Source organism: Acyrthosiphon pisum, chromosome A2 (genome assembly GCF_005508785.2).
Source record: "Acyrthosiphon pisum isolate AL4f chromosome A2, pea_aphid_22Mar2018_4r6ur, whole genome shotgun sequence".
Taxonomy (NCBI): Eukaryota; Metazoa; Arthropoda; class Insecta; order Hemiptera; family Aphididae; genus Acyrthosiphon; species Acyrthosiphon pisum.
In genome coordinates, this window is record NC_042495.1 from 13,546,401 (window position 1) to 13,560,830 (window position 14,430).

The window sequence follows — 14,430 nt, forward strand, 5'->3', positions numbered from 1 at the left end:
CTCCTGATAATTTGGTCAGTCTATACGGACTCCTACGACACGGCACTCCAGACTGATAACGTTCACAATTCACACTTCACAACACCTGGCTAACCTATAATATATAGGTAACACCTTGTTATCGTAGATTTCCGGTATTGCGACACTATACGATGATGATATTAATATTATATGTCATAAATCGCCGGTAATGAAAAAACAATACTAAAAAAACATTTAAAATGGGTACAATAGTTTTTCGCCGCGTACGTTCTCCAAGAATAGCGTTCGACATCGCGAGACCGTCCGTCCGTCCATCCGTCCACCGGACACACGTCATGTGCGCTGGAATGTCGCGCGGAGGGGGAGCGGTGGAGCAGCTAACCGGTCTTCGGACCGACGGATCTCCCCCACGCGGGCCGAGAGCGCGCCGAGTTATTAAAAGACTTGGCGGGCCACCGACGAGTTGCAGTCAAGTCCAAACGCGGCGGACACACGCACATCGACCAATCTGTATAATATCGTCCGATATCCTTCGGCGACGGGTCATTTACGACTGCGGGATAGGACAGCTACAACACCCGTGAATTCCGAGGATCAACAGGTAAGTCGGCCGACGATGTGGCGACTATGTACCAGATTTATATGTATGACGTGAATTCGACAGTTGCCGCTCATTCGATATGACCCGTAGGCACCTCTCCCATATCGAAATATCGTAAAATCCGCCAAAGCCCTCAGAAATAGTTTTGTGTGAATCACTCTCGACATTTCGCGGGTTATATTGAACAATATATTTCATGCTCACCGAAAGAATTATTATTATTTTTTTTTTTACTAATTAACTACGTTACAATATATTATAATTATACAGTCAGTGTACAAAAAAACCTAGTAAGAAAATATTTTTTTGCAGTCTTTTTACCGGTTCGTTAAAAGTGCATTGCCCGAACAATATAATATATTACCACTGTAACATATGCCGCTAGACGATTATAATATACGATTCGTTTGTCACAACACAAAAGGTATACTAATATAGAGGCAAAAGCTATATAATATGATTATGATAGGTAGGTAATAGTAATATTTTCGATTTTTAAAACTCTTCCACTGTGACAAGTTTATGACATCCGGACTCGATAAGATTTTAATAAACAAATACACATTTAATCGAAATAAAAAAGTTCAACATTTAGCTCAATCGTTTGATCGGAAAAAATTATTTGTACCATCGTGTTTTAATGAAAAGTGACCCGATGCTCTATATTATGTAGGTACCTATATTCTCTAGTTCTCTACAGTGCTATAAGTATACTATCAGATGACAGACTTATGTGGACGGTACTTCTGCGGGCGTTCGTTTATATTATAACTTTCGGGAGATGGCTTTTGCAGAACTTATTTGAATTTTGACATAGTGCAGCTGATTGTTATTCTAAACATTTAAATAAACAAATAATGTTAAATAAATTAATATACACAATAAGGAACAAACGGTTTTTATATATTTTAATTAAATGCAATTAAAAATTAAACGACTTGATCCCAATGAAGCTATTTATACCGTTACTTGTAATTATAAAACTATAAAATATATTATGGCTGGTTACTTAGAAACTATTAACATTAGATAGGTCATAAGTAGGTACTTTGAAAATAAAAATAATTAAATTTTTTTTATTGATATTTTTTATAACTACGTTGGCAATTACCATTATAGTTGTATTGTATTTACATTTTAAATGTTACTTTAATGTTTGGTTAGATAATATATTAAAATACTAATACTGGAAAAATTGTCATTTAATTTTAAATTACACAATAATAATATATTTTGTATTATTTGTGAAACAAGTTTTAAGTTGATAGTTTCTAGCACAGTTAGCTATGAAAATAACCTCTTTTAGTTCAAGTTTTTATTATACGAGTACCTACCTATATTTAGTAGTATTAGTTATTTACATACATGTTAATATCATCTATTATGTAATATATTAATACAATACGTGTAATGTGTATAATATAAACAAAACAAAAGGATTACTGAAGTTGTTACTATAATAATGATAATAATAATTATTATTTTTATTATTAATTAATAAGCACCTAAATAATTTAACTTTTATTTATATTTTTTTGAGAAATTGAAACGACTTCCCCTCAACATTTTTAAACGGTGAACATAAGCGAATACCACTATTATTAGTCTACATAAAGTTTAATGGCATTTTTAAAAACATTGAATTTTCGAAATCAACACTTAATATGTACTCGTATGACATATTGATATGTTATAACTTATAATATATAAATAATGTATTGTTATATATCTTTATAAATATTTAAGCAATATTAATTAAAATGATAAGTGTGACTTATAAAATCAAGGTTGTCACGAAAATTAATTGTCCTTCTAACTTAAAATGTTGAGTTATCTATACAGCCGTACAGCCGTACAGGTATAATATGGTGTACCTATATCATTATGATATTCTTACAACTTCAAGCTTTGCGTACGTTGTCCCTGTTATTTTAAATGTTATTCGTATTTTCTTATTCATATATTTTCTAACCTAATTACTGAAATCTCGCGACACAATGGCATTGAACTAAGTCAGGTTATATGCGCATGACCTTAAACGGTCACCGGGTCGTCTACAGCATTGTAAACAGGTCGGTGATGAACTATACTCTCATCTAAGGAAAGATACGCAGGTGCGAAACATATTGTGTTGAGCACTATATAGTATACAATGTACCTATGTGTAAAATTATTTCTCTATAAAAAACTATTGTGCCTGTCAAGTTTTGGTTTACAAATTCAAATTTAAATCGTTAAAAATTTATGAAAATAAAATATATGATCATATAAATTCCATAAATTATAGTTTTATGTACGTGTTTGATATTTTACTATATCAATCAAAACTATAACAACAATACTTAATATGAGTTATAAATTATTATGATGCATAAATGAGATATTTATTTACATTCAAAATACGTATTTATATAAATTACACTAAAATGTTTTAAAATGTTGAGAAATAAAATAAAATGTGATTTATATAACTATAAGTACCTAAATAGCCACCTCATGATGGAAATGTGAAAATTCACATTATTTTAAATATTATACTAAAAATATTTTATAACAATAGTTTCTATTATTATATGGGGATTCAATACTTTTATATTTGTTTTCTTCAATATGTAGATAAGTGTACAACATTATTTAAACACTTATGTTTCTGTACATTTAAACGTATTTTTAATATAAACAAAACGATTTTTATAAGACCTCACGTTTTTTTTCATATGTTCATTGATTGAGATTTAGAAATTTTAATTTTTGTTTTCCTTTCAGAAATGTATATCACCCTGCACTTGGCATTAGCCGCAATAATTGGCTTTGGACTTTCAGAAGCCCGACAGCAAGAACATGACATAGGTAAGAATGTTTTTACAATATTATTTTACCGATTTTAATAGGGTTTAAGCATTCGAATGGTCTGTGGACTGTGATTAATAATTGCTGATTAGTGATTACCGATAAGTGATAAGTGATAACTAACTATTATTGCATCGATTTAATTGAATTGGAAGTAGGTATATTATTTTTAAATATTGTTCTTTCCGTCAAACACATTTTAATGTCAGCGATTAAAACACTGTTGCTGGTTTTCAAGCTTCGCCAACCCGTAATATTGTAATACGTGTAAAACGAATGACAAATATTGACGACTATTAATATTTTAATAGTAATATTATAAAATGATTAATTGATTTGCTTGGTTTGTGTTGCAGCTTATTACATTCATCCATGCCAAAGGTCTGGCCCAAACATAAATGAATGTTTGACTTATTCAGCCAACCATTTGACCATGCACCTCCGGAAAGGTGAGTTTTTGTAACGAGATAATCCAACAAGTACTTATACTACAACTGCACAGGTCTTGTCCTCAACATCATAGTCAGTTTAGAATATCGACGCGACGATGAGTTTTGTATTTCGGTCGAAACGTCACGGTCGTTTGTAGCGCAATAGGTGGTCTCGCCGATTTATATATATTATTTGTAACGAGGGCGTATAATACGTACCTACCTATTTAAGTGTGTTTAAAAATGTAAAAGTGACCCGTGGCGACTTTCTCAAGACTCGACAAACTGTTAGGTGCTGACCGTGATTATAGATACGGGAAGTGAAATTCGTGCCGGAGAAAACCTCCGAAATATATATTATTTAGCATCACGGATTTCGTCTTTACTTGGATCGTCTGTATCGATATATGTCGGGATGGTCTTAAACTGTAGCCATCTACCACTCATACCACATCACCACTATATTACTATCTTTTACTCTAAAGCCTGATTCACAGCTACGTCGTGTGTCTGTCGTATGTCGATCAAATCGCATTGTGATTGGACTTAACTTTTTTGGTATCATGCTATAACCAAGTTGCAACCGAGTATACCAAGAATTGACTACAGCTAAACTTTTAAACCAATATGGTTACTAGTCGTAACCATATAATTACCTACCACACCATTACACGACACTACACACGACGTAGTTATGAATCCGGCTCTACACGTGGTACAATAAAATGTATTTTATGTGGTCACGATGAGTTAGTACAATTGTTAGTACAGTTAGTACTTTGTTAACAAGCATTACATAACACCTAATAATATGGTTTTAATAATATAACAATATTATATATGGGTGAAACGAAAACCTAGTTGCTGAAAACGCTCGTACGGCGGACAAAAATCTGTCCACTACAGAATTCAGCGCACGCAGCGATGGTTCTTTTCTCTCTCTAAATTCCGCTCACGTAAGAAATGAGTATAGGCACACTGCATACCGATCGGATTCCACCGTTCGGTGACCAGACTACCTAACCGCGTATAACGCGTGCAATATTCGGTTGTATTTTATATTATATATATATATATACGAAGCGATGGTTAGGCAAACGCCAATTTCTAGGTATAGGTAACCTATAACATATACTAGGTCAGAGTTTCCAATAACTGTTTTGTATGTATAACGTGTACACTTACGCGACGTCTCGTTTGGTCCGCAGGAATTCCAGAGTTGGGCATCGAAGAGGTGGAACCCATCGTGATCGACGAAATCAACTTGTCGCTGGGGTCTGGCCCAGACGGGTACAGGGCCACGTTCAAAGACATCCAAGCGTTCGGCGTCAGCAACTTGACCGTCAACCAAGTCAGGTATATACCCATTGAAAGCCGCATTAATAATAATTATTATAACTATGTCGCGGCCATCTAAACTACAGACGTACACAATATGTTTTATTGATAATATGAATAGTAATATTGTCATTATAATTGTAACGCTACACGATTTTCATAAAAGACGCGAAAAATAGAATAAATTCATTCGATATGTGCATGTTTTAGCGTTCTAAAACGCGAAATATCGGAGCTATTATATATATATTAATATCGGAATAACACGATCAGATATGGGATATTTAATTCGCAATACTCGACGTAGGTACAAGGTACAACAATACTATGGTTACAACAATTTATTATGCGTTCGAGTGATTTGTATGTATATCCATAATTTATTACGTCCAGTCACGTTGTCACTGCCTCGGTTGAATCGAAGTGATGATATTAATCGGAGTGGAAACAATAATGTATAATGACCATAATATAATACAATGAAGTCTTGTTTAATCGGTTTGATAATGATGCCAAGTACTTTTGCATGACGCGTATAGCTGAATTACTTAAATCGTAACACGGACGCGATTTTGTAACGCATATAGATTCTTATTCGCTAAGACAAAACTGTGCGAGTTGATATTAATATTTTACCGTCCTATCCATCCGTTCGTGTGTGGGTATTATTGATTTTATTGCAAATTCTTTGCGAAATGTTTTGCAAAACGAAGACTAGTCGCTAGTCGTAACAAAGAGTTAACCTACGTACTATATATTGAAATTGAGTGCAACACATTTTCTTAGAAACTATAATTGACTATACGTTTCATCGTATGTTATAAACTATAATAATTATCCACTGCTAAGTAAATAAAATATATTCACTATTCAGTATAATATAATCAAGAACAATATATTATAATATTGTATTATGCTGTTCTCAGACCTCTATAAATATTATTTTCATTGTGGTTACCATTATTATATGTATTAAATTATAATTTGAACTAGGTAGTCAAACAGTTTTAGACATTCCGTTACTTTTGAATATAGTAATTTTATATTATATTAAACAATTTCTTTATACTAAGAAATAAATAATAAAAATTATAGTTTTCAAAATACTCATTGCGGCGTTCTAGGTTATTATAAGTACAACCTATTCGAGACCTTTTTTTCATTTTATTATATTTAGTTTCACCAATAATTAGTACATCAAAGAAATTCAAAGATCAATATTATTATAATATTCATGTTTTTGTTTTATAGATCTGATCTAAATTCACTGCAGTTCCAACTCACCTTCTCGATCCCAAAAATTTCAGCTATTGCGCATTACAGAAGTTCGGGAGTTCTTATTATGGTCCAAGCTACCGGCGGTGGTGAATACTGGGGTGAATACGGTAAGGAACACACGGCGAGAAAATTAATACTTATACCATCAAAATGTATACTTACCATAACCTTACATTGTTTATAGAGGGCGTTAAAGCCAAAGTCTACATCAAGGCCAGTGAAGTAGAACGTAACTCTCGAAAATATTTGCATTTAGAAGATTTGAAAATGGACTTTAGCGTTAAAGATATTCAAATGGGTATCAAAAATGTCCACAACGGAAATGCTGTCTTAGGTAAAAACAATATTTTAGTATGAAATTTTTTTTACAAAACCAGGGAGGGATCTAAGGGAAAGCCTGAGACATATAAAAGCGCCTATACTATACATACTAATTTATATTAAATGTTTATTGTATTTGAGTTGTCCCCCCCCCAAAAAAAAAAAAACATCTGGGCTCTGAATCTACGTCTGATACACATACAGATTGAAAAATTAGAACACTTATTTTGCCGATATATTGTTTTCGTGATTAATTACAAAATAAATGTATATGATATAACTATATATACTATAATATAGTATATTATTTACATTATTTTTATTCAAAAAACTTAACGATAAATCGGTTGTATAAATTACATAATATTTATTTTGATAAATGTGAATTACGAGTAAATATACATAGGTAGTAATAATATTCGTCGTTATTAGTAAAGTAATATACTTACGTTTTATGTACTTATTATATTATAATAGAAGCCGCATTGAACTTATTCATCAATTCAAACTCACAAGAACATGCTCAAGGAAATGAAGCCACACATTAAAAAGAAGCTCATGGTTGGCATGAAGTCATTCATCGATAACTTATTCAGCAGAGTGCCCTATGACAGTTGGGTCATCGATTAAATACCTGGACCCAGCACCGAAATGGCGTCCGACTAATAATTGTTACTTAGTGCTAACGTCGTTTCCGAAATGAAAACGCATCTCTTTGCATATTGCAACGCTCAATAATATGTCGAGTGCAATATAATTTATCACATAATATATTTTTGTATAATATTAATTTAAATATGTATGACCTAAACATTGTGTATAAAAGACACATAAAAAAAATTAATAATAACAAATGCTTGATCTCGACTGCACATTTATATTTTGTATTATGTACCAAAGCGTAACCGTGTCTTGTATAGGTACGCATTGAATATCAAGCATTTATTTCTAAACACATTGTGATCCGCTTTTTTATTTTTGTAAGTTAAACATTTAATCTTGTACACTTTAATACAGACTTAGATTTTATGCTTAGGAATAATTATCATCCGAGTTTTTAATTATATAATTTCAATATCTGTTAAAATTAATTACGAGCAATTGTTAATTTTTTTTCAATAATTGTTTTTATTTATTGTATGTTCCTTTTCTCATTATGGCCAAATGAAATAAAATCATTTAAAAATATTTATAAATATAATTTTATTACATTTTATGTAAATAAAACACTGTTTATGTAGAACTGTATTTGCTCGCCTTCGGAAGACTCATTTGCTACTATATAATAATGTAGTATTATAGGTAGGTATACCTAAAAACAGTAATGTTATAAAAATAAAAGACAAAATTATTCAAAAACTCCAGTAGCATTATGTGTTTTTACGAAATACTAACTTATCGATTTGGTATGTATTATTTTGTATTGTTTTTTTATTTTTTGATTAAAGTTTTTGAAAAAGTGTTTGCCGCTAAATATTAAACTTTATAAAGAATTGGTACGTCATTACACATTTTTAGATTTATTAATTATTGTATTATGCGTGTAGGTAGATTTGACATCTTAGAAAATGATATATAAATGTTGTATTTTTATGTGTGTACCTAATATAGTGTATTCATACCTACCTTATTTCCTATAAAAGAAAACCTAAAGCAAAACGATTACAATCTTATTGTAAAAAAAATATTGATCGTTTTTTGCTAGTAATTTATCTTATACCCATAGGTATATTGAACACGACAAACATTGAAACATACAAATAGTGATACGTATAATACTGATAATATGTAGTAATAATTGCTGATAAGTTGGTGATAAATTTATTTTAAGTCTAGTTGTTATTCACTATATTTATACTCAGATGGCTACATAAATCATGACTTTTCCATTAAGTATACCTAGTCAATTTAAATACCCAATACCAATTAGATGGTTTACTTTTTTTAAGAAAATATCATAAAATATTATAATGACGTTTTTCAGTATTTTTAATAAATTACTATCGATATCATTGGTAAAGAACTTATTTGCTTAATTTTTTTAAAATAATTATCCTAATCTAACCAACTTGATTCAATGTTCTAAAAGATAATAGATACTATATGTTTAAATCGAAGCACTCCTTCTGGTAGAAATTTTGTATAGAGAATAAAAAAAAACCACCATTGTAAAACCACTAGGTAGATCATTCACTCCGCTCAGAATCTAAAAACTGTAAACACATTTTTTTATAGATATTAGTTATTTATATTTTTAATTCAATATTTTAAATTAACTGATTATAGGATTTCGTATTTGTGAAAATTCAAAATTGTACAATATATTATTATACGTATAGCATAATATTATATTATATATCAGATGGTAAACATTATCATATCTAAACGCATTTGAAATGATATTACAACATTATACAGTGCGTTTAAAATCATTACCTATATGGCTGTATATGAAAAAGGATTGAAAATGGGATTTAGGTTTACGCTGAAATGGCGTCGCCGAAACGTCCTAGTTTTTCCGAAAGAATGGTAATTTATATTCTATACTATTTACTAGTTACTATAATACTGTAATTTAGTAATTGGTATACTCGTATGTTAGGTTTTCCATCCATTTTATCTTATCTCTGCTTGTTCCACGCCAACGGTTACTGTATAATATACGGTATACGTCAACGCAGCAGGCAACCATCCCTTATTTCGAGCTGTTTCTTTTCAACATTTGCCCCTCAAACAGTTTGTCTCTGGCCGCATGTACAAATATTTTTCTTCCCCGGTCCGTACGATTTGTTGACTTCTACGTGATATAATATAATATAATATTCACGTAATATTATAGGTATCCATATTAAATAAATGGGAATAAAATCACTTTTTATTATTTCTGTTCGTAATTTTAATTTTGAATTCTTGTTTTATGACTTGGTTTTTTAATTTTTTGTTAATAAATCATCGTCAAATCAACAAATATATATCTAACAAACATTCAATTAAACAATGGTCTCCAGATTTCAACCGATGTCAATTATAGACATTGCTATTACCGGGATAAGAATATCAGCCCACTTCACTCGTAAGCACTCGTACCGTGTCCGTGCTCAGGAGAGCTTACGTGAAACGAAACAGAGCGGTTGACGGCCGCCCCCGACGAACTGCCCTAGGATCGCCCCGACCGTAATGTTCGACGCATCAGTTCTGGAGCGCAACGGTGCGTAACGCTGTGGGTGTACCAAACGCGCCGTGTCGTCGAGCGCCTCCCCGCAAACCAGAAACGCCTTGCGTGCATCTTCGGTCCGGACCGTCCCGTTTCGTCACTGCGGTTTGTGATGTCGTAGAGGGGTGCTTGCTCGGGACGAATCCATGGTAGAAATTCAGTGACCCGAGAAAATGTTGCGGTTCATTCTTCGTATTCGGCTGTGGCAGTGACGCGTTCCTGGTTTGGCCCCTGGCCTCGTGGTTAGGTTGGACTAACTTAAGTTTGGGCCACGGTGGTAATTTGTGTCTCCTAAAACTCCTATAACCTTATCCATAAGCAACTGCGAATCAGGTAAGGCATTTAATATAGGTAATATTTTATATTGATTGCAGTTATTACATTATATGTGCTTTTTTCATAAAATTATATTGTACGATGTGTTTGATCTAATTCTCGAATACACGATTTCGAGAGCCCTCCGGCCTCCGAACACCTGGAGGAAGATAATAGCGTAATTTTACTATTTTAACACCTGTTTTCAATATAACTATCGAAAGGAGTCGTTTTTATATTTATCGTATTTTTATGTCATTAGTAAATATATATAACAAATCAATATGTTAGTATCGTGGTTTATTATAATAGATTATAATATTAGGTATATTATATATATTAGGTACACAAAAATATATATATAAACACACAAAAAATGGCGAGTACAACATTTAGCATGTTACCACATACCAAAAACTATATTATAATATAACGGCACGGAGATCAGATATTTGCTCTGTCTATTCGTCGTTGGAAAAGGCGACCGCGGACTTCAAAATGGCACCGCTACTACCGTGAGGCACACGTAACTGAGATTATTGGCTATTCACATCCCCAGCAACCAAAAACGTAACGGAAACGAATACTTAATATGTCGTAATACGACGGCTTAACAATACGCGAGTACGCGAACGTAACGGTTCGACGAACTTGAACGAAGTCCGACGAATTTAGTCCGGCAAATACAATGAACGACGCTTTTCGTATAGATAGGTACCCTAAAAACTGCAGGTTGATCGGCGGCTGACTGCAGGTAACTCGGCCACGACCACTGTGGTAACTTAGCGAATCTTATTCCATGTCCATTGTCCACACAGCTCTGACGACAGAAACAAATTCTGCGCGCCGCGTTCACCAGACCCTTCCAAATGAATCGTCTTGATCTTTGTCACGTGCATTTGCGTTGCTCAGATCGTGCAGTCTCTGCAGTCACTCGAACATCTGGAAAATCTGTCACCGTCGATGCGGCAACCACCACTACGCCCCGATATACTGGTGAGTCAATCCTCAACTCGGGCGACGACTGGAAACTATCTCCATGTCTGCGCAGCAACGGAAACCCGACAGCCGTGATTCTACGATCAACAGCCAGATCGAGAGTGTCAACAATACATCGACCGTCGCTGGCGTATTGGGATTTGCGCCGTTTAGACCGTGCCGGTTTCTGTAGGATTTCCACTAGTGCCGGTGGGACAGCATTCACTCCGCCGTACATGGGTGACTGAACTATCAGCTCTGGGCACGACCGGAAATGTTCGCGACACAACGATGGCCCGACAGCCAAAGAGATCCTATGATCGCCGTCCAGTCTAGCGCGGCCATCAATGATCGAACGTGTGGAGGCCGCAGGGATTTCATATTGTAGGCGTTCATCTCTGCATTCACACTAACATCCGGAAAATCTGTCACCGTCGATGCGGCAACCATTATAAGTATAACCTATTTATCAGTATAACGTATTTATCAGTCTTAAGTAGCTGCTAATAAGCTATTTTTTTTTACTCTTAATTGTTAATTAATATTATTAGACAAGACAATTGGAGGAATGTCGTTACACCACCCAAAGCTTTGTGCTTGACTAAATTTATTTGTTTTTTGTTAACTAGCTTTTTTACTCACAAACAAAAATGTATGCTGCACAAATCGCAAAATTAAAATGCACATATAGTTAGTCAATATATTTTGAACGGTATTAATATTATACAGAGTACTAGACTACCCTTTTGCTATATGTCTTAGATAGATATTCACGAGTGGTTCAAATAGTATTTAATTTTTTTAATTAATGTTAAATTATTGTAGCTATATTAAATGATTTGGTGAAAATCTCATTAAAAAAAATGATTACTAATGATTACATAAGAAAAGTAGAATCGCCTTTGACGTCATTGGGGCCGGCTCATCGTAATTTCCTATCTTATACGTGTAAAAATTTCTCGTTCCACACAGCGATTTACCATTCTAAAAATTGTATTTTTTAAATTTAGTTTACCTATAAATAATGTGTGATTTTATGTGTTTAAGACGATTAAAGTATCAGAAATTTAATAAAACGTTTAGTTTTTTAAATATTAATATATTTTTAAAGTGATATTTTTGTTAAACTGCGCCATTTAAATATAAAATAAAAATTCAAATATCCTATATCATTTAAGATTTTTAATATTTATAAAACTAATCGTTATATTCAATTGCTGATAATTTTATCGTCTTAAACACACAAAACCACACATTTATATGTAAATTAAATTTCAAAAACAAAACGTATATAATATATAGTGAGCTTAATAAAAGTAAATTTATTTTGAACGGTATTAATATACTAGACTACCCTTTTGCTGTGATGTTTATATTGTACAATACACTTTTTCCTAAATCAGATGACACCATTGACACCGGAAATGTAGCAAATATTATTTTAACTAATCAATGAGAATGTATATAACGTTACACTATTATACGGAATTGGTCATGCCACGGAAAAAGAGGTTTTTATAATATTTTTTGCACGTTATTACTCTATAGTTTTAAATAAAAATATCTACTCGTTTTCAACATTTGTATATTCATTCCATACATATATCGTACATAACTAACCCGGACACGATATGAGACTTGCTAATGAAAATCTGTAATTTCTTATCTAGCATCAGTTGTTGATCTTTTAATATAATATTAATTTTAGATTTTTGATTTTAGATAATATTATTATAGTGTTATATATTTACGCTTTACAATACATGGTATATTTTGGTCTCACGTCGAGTTTTATTATTAAATACATTATATAAATAAAAGGGGATAGAATATAGATCCCCCCTTGACATTTTTTTTTGTAAAATTAAGTTTACTTATTTTCTGTGTTTCTCAATATGATACTACTTTTAGGGCCGGTTGCACAAAAAAAAATGTATTGATCCTATAACTTATTGGCTCTATAGGTTTTATCGGTTTGATAAAATATTTTATTGATAGATAAATATTAAAAATCGTTGCACAAATCATTTCTTATATTATTATATTTTGAGCCACATACCATAATGGTTCGGAGTGGTTCAATTATTTAAGGTTATGGTTCATTAATATTTTGATAATATTGTTCTGTGATAATATAAAGATGTTGATAACAGAAGATATTTGAATTTGAATTTTATATCTCATTATTATGTTGATAACGTCTCATTAATTTTATTTTATTGAACCAATAAAACTTATGACAAAATCAGCCTATAAATTTATGGATCAATAGTGACTAATGGTCGATAACTTATTGGTTCAATAACTTTGTGCAACGTATTTTAATTTGTATCGATTCAATAACTCAACTTATTGGACCAATAACTATGTATTGAACCAATATAGTTTTGTGCAACCGACCCTTAAGTTTTAAGTAGGTACCTATATTTGTTTTCTAAATGTTCTAGCCGTGGTAATTTGTCCACTTTGATATAGGTACTATACGCCACTAGTCGTTAGTGGCATAAATATCGGAAAATAAAAACATATATCTTTATGGTGGTATGGTATACTATATTTTTGAATTCTCTGCGAATTATTTTTCATGCATGAGTGTTTATAATAAACCCGATAAATAGTCGGTAAATAAAACAAAATTACCATGAAGACTGTAGATTTACCATAGGGCATGGGTTTATTTTTAGTGACTGAAAACATTGTATTCACCTCTGGGTTACATGCTTTAGATGTTTGTGATAAAGAGGTTTATCCAAATATTCATGAACTCTTGAAAATATTTTGTACTTTGCCTGTATCAACTGCTATACACCTGAACGATGTTTTTCAACTTTTTATTAAGTATTAAGTCTTACCTAATAAATATTATGACAGAAGTAAATAATTTATCAATTTTCCTATCTTATATTGAATAATAACTATAAATTAAATAGTAATTTTTATATACTTTGTTTATTATAACCGAGTTAGACACTAAGTGCCCGTTTTACAATCATAGTTTAAATTTTACCACTCGAATTCCGCGGTTTAACTATTGTAATACGGACCCTTATAAGAGGACGCTACACCCGCGTGTGTTTTCTGTCTTACACACGTACGACATAGGAAATTGTCGTTCACTATTC

At 32.2% G+C, this 14,430-nt stretch overlaps 1 protein-coding gene across 1 annotated transcript; it reads left to right on the forward strand.

Annotated features, from left to right (window-relative positions):
• Positions 1–430: 430 nt before the first annotated feature.
• On the forward strand, positions 431–8,394 carry LOC100167383 (juvenile hormone binding protein-like). Its single transcript, NM_001204960.1, is given in 8 exon segments — positions 431–583; positions 3,350–3,433; positions 3,790–3,882; positions 5,073–5,220; positions 6,454–6,587; positions 6,665–6,814; positions 7,279–7,320; positions 7,322–8,394. Coding segments are annotated over 7 exon segments (759 nt in total). The 5' UTR covers positions 431–583; positions 3,350–3,351; the 3' UTR covers positions 7,432–8,394.
• The last annotated feature ends 6,036 nt before the right edge of the window (positions 8,395–14,430 follow it).